At 33.1% G+C, this 3,197-nt stretch overlaps 1 protein-coding gene across 1 annotated transcript; it reads left to right on the top strand.

Moving 5' to 3' along the window:
• Positions 1–6: 6 nt before the first annotated feature.
• LOC124893165 lies at positions 7–2,448 on the top strand. Its single transcript, XM_047404261.1, has one exon. It carries the CDS (start codon positions 1,780–1,782, stop codon positions 2,368–2,370), a length of 591 nt encoding a protein of 196 aa, XP_047260217.1. The 5' UTR covers positions 7–1,779; the 3' UTR covers positions 2,371–2,448.
• The last annotated feature ends 749 nt before the right edge of the window (positions 2,449–3,197 follow it).

The following is a 3,197-nucleotide window of genomic DNA, read 5'->3' as shown; positions in this document are numbered from 1 at the left end:
TTATGTTCTACAGTGTACAAAATTATCGCTAAGATCATAGTCGCACGACTCAAAACTTACTTGCCCAATATTATTTCTCTAAACCAGTCTGTTTTTATAGGTAAAAGACAGGGTATTGACAATGTTGTGCTTGCGTATGAATTCATCCACCTTCTAAAAAATAAAAGACAAGGAAAGCTAAAGTATATGGCTATAAAATTAGACATGGCCAAAGCTTATGACCGAGTGGAATGGAATTATGTGCATAATTTACTTCTTAAAATGGGATTTCATGAAACCTTCGTTAGATGGATCATGCAATGTATTACCACCACTACTTATAAATTTAACATCAATGGGAATATAGCTGGGGAAGTTGGGCCTATTAGGGGTCTAAGGCAAGGCGATCCTCTTTCTCCATACCTCTTTTTACTATGTGCTGAAGGCCTTTCTAGACTTCTAAATCAAGCGGAATCAAGAGGAGATATTCAGGGGTTAAGTCTAGTTAGAGGGGGACATACCATTAATCATTTATTTTTTGCGGATGATTCTTTTGTTTTATGTAATGCAACCCTTCAAAATGCGTCGAAAATTTCTGAAATTTTAAGCATTTATGAAGAATGTTCCGGTCAAAAAGTTAACTTTGAAAAATCAGCAGTCTTCTTTAGTAAAATTACTTCTGAGGTAGAGATGGATGAGGTTAATAGGGTGTTAGGACAACTTAGTAAAAATGATTTAGGAATATATCTTGGTTTACCTGCGGTAGTTGAAAAATCAAAGAAAAAAATGCTAGAGCTCATAAAAGATAGGGTGAAGGCGAAGATAAAAGAGTGGAAAAATAATTTTTTAAGTCCTGCGGGAAAATAAGTGATGCTCAAATCGGTTTTATCTGCTATTCCTTCGTATGCCTTATCCTATTTTCAATTCCCGGAGACTTTATGTAAGGAAATTACAACTATTTTCTCAAATTTCTGGTGGGGACATGATGATAATAGGAGAAAAATGCACTTTGAGAAATGGAAAAATCTTTGTTTAGCAAAATCCAAAGGGGGCATAGGATTTAGAGAGTTAACTTCTTTTAATCAAGCGTTGTTAGCTTAATTAACCTGGAGGATTTTGACCCATGAAGAGTCTCTTCTAGCTAGAATTCTTAAAAGTAAATATTTTTAAAATACCTCTTTCCTCAAGGCCACTTACTCGTCTTCTAGTTCTTGGATATGGAAAAGTATTATATGGGGAGGAGACCTCCTACAAAAAGGGATTAGATGGAGAATAGGTTCGGGGGAGCATATTAACGTGTGGATGGACCCTTGGATACCAAACTCTAGTGGTTTTAAACCTAGATTTTATCTGGGTCAGGTAAATATGAATCTGAAAGTTAAGGATCTTATAGACCATAATACACATACTTGGAAAATGCAAGAGCTCCAACTCTTGTTTTGACCAACCGATGTACAAGCTATAATCTCTATCCCCATCTCTACTACTGGAATAACGGATAGGATCATGTGGCATCATACTAAATTGGGTAATTATGAGGTAAAATCGGGTTATCATTTAAATTGAGATATGGTTAGATGCCAACAAGCTAGTTCGGAAAGACCTCAATCTAGCTATTATTCCTTTCCAAAAAGTTGTTACAATTTTCTATGGTCTATGAATATTAAAAATAAATATAAACATTTTATTCGAAAATGCATTATAAATGTGATTCCTGTTAACCATATTGTTTCAAAAAGGTTAAAACATAATTGTGATGTCTGTAAAAGATGTGGTTTGGAAAGTTAAACAGTTGAGCATATGTTGTTTAGATGTCATAAAGCCCAACTAGTTTGGAAAATATGTCTGATAAATTGGCCTGATGTAGAGAACACTATGAATTTTGCTAGCTGGTGGAACGATAAGGTTCATAATGCTAATCGATATCCTTATTCTATTGAGCTAACTAAGTTAAGTGTCACCATTATGTGGCAAATCTGGAAAGCTAGAAACGCCTTAGTATTCAATGGAGAAAACTATGATCCTAATGAAATAGTAAGCAAAGCACTTTTTGACTACCATGAATATAAAGATAACTTGCTTACTAATCTTTCTACTCCATGGATAACTGAATGTCCTAATGATAAGAATATTACTATTGTACAAGATGGTGTTATCATATTTGCAGATGCTAGTTTACATAAGGAGAGGAAGATGGCAAGCATTGGAGTGGCAACGATGGATAGCTGCGGTAAGCTGCTTCAAGACTTTGGCGCCCCAATTCAATTTGTTGGGAAGGTCATCACTGCTGAAGCGTTGGCGATTCGTGAAGCGTTGGGAAAAGCTATGGAAAATGGATGGACGAGAGTTCAAGTATTATCGGATGCAAAGAACGTGGTGAATATGATATAAAAAAGAAGTGTTGCATCTTGGGAGATAAAATTATGTATAAAATTATTTCAAATATATTATATTTAAATAAATTGATTAGTAAGATGATAATTTATTGTAAAAATTAATTATTTATACAATTAAATAAATTTTATTCTTTATGTACATCATGGTATCAGAGCCTGTGAATTTTCATAGTAAATATGTTAAGTGAGGTGAAGATTTTTAGCATAGATATAAGACTTTTATAACTATGGATATGGGAGAAGTTAGTACTAAAAATACAAAACTCGAAGAGGTAAATTTACCTCAAGATATGGATCTACTGAATAAATGGACAATTTCAAAAGTTGAATTAAAAACCATATATGAATATGGATTTTTTGATAAAATAAAACATAAACAAATTATTAAAACAACTGAACAATCTCTTGCTTTAAATGCTGATAAACAAACTATTCAACTCCTAAATAAGCATGATACTGATATTTTTAAACGTAATTATAATTATATACATATTGGCTTAGTACAAATTGCCTTTCGACCTTTAACCCTAAAGGGTCTCCCTGAAACATTTTTAGCTGCTTTGCGTGATGCTAGAAATCTAAATTTTTGAAAATCCTTAATGGGATCTATTGAATCTACTCTTGCTTATGGTCCTGTATATTTTAATACCCAGCCAAATTTACAATTATCTCTAACTGATGTAAATATTTTTCATGCTTTAACCTTAAATGTGAAAACTCATGGATATGATTATGCCCCTGGATCTGAATTAATAGGATTATCTTACCGCATATACTATCGATTATTATCAACTGTAAATCCCCGATGTAAGTTAATTGATG

Source organism: Capsicum annuum, unplaced genomic scaffold (genome assembly GCF_002878395.1).
Source record: "Capsicum annuum cultivar UCD-10X-F1 unplaced genomic scaffold, UCD10Xv1.1 ctg54866, whole genome shotgun sequence".
NCBI lineage: Eukaryota > Viridiplantae > Streptophyta > Magnoliopsida > Solanales > Solanaceae > Capsicum > Capsicum annuum.
This window is presented reverse-complemented; position numbering and strand designations above follow the sequence as displayed.

What these genes read in the sequence shown, in the direction of transcription:
- LOC124893165 (XM_047404261.1), top strand. Translation starts at nt 1,780, where the DNA reads ATGTTGTTTAGATGTCATAAAGCCCAACTAGTTTGGAAAATATGTCTG.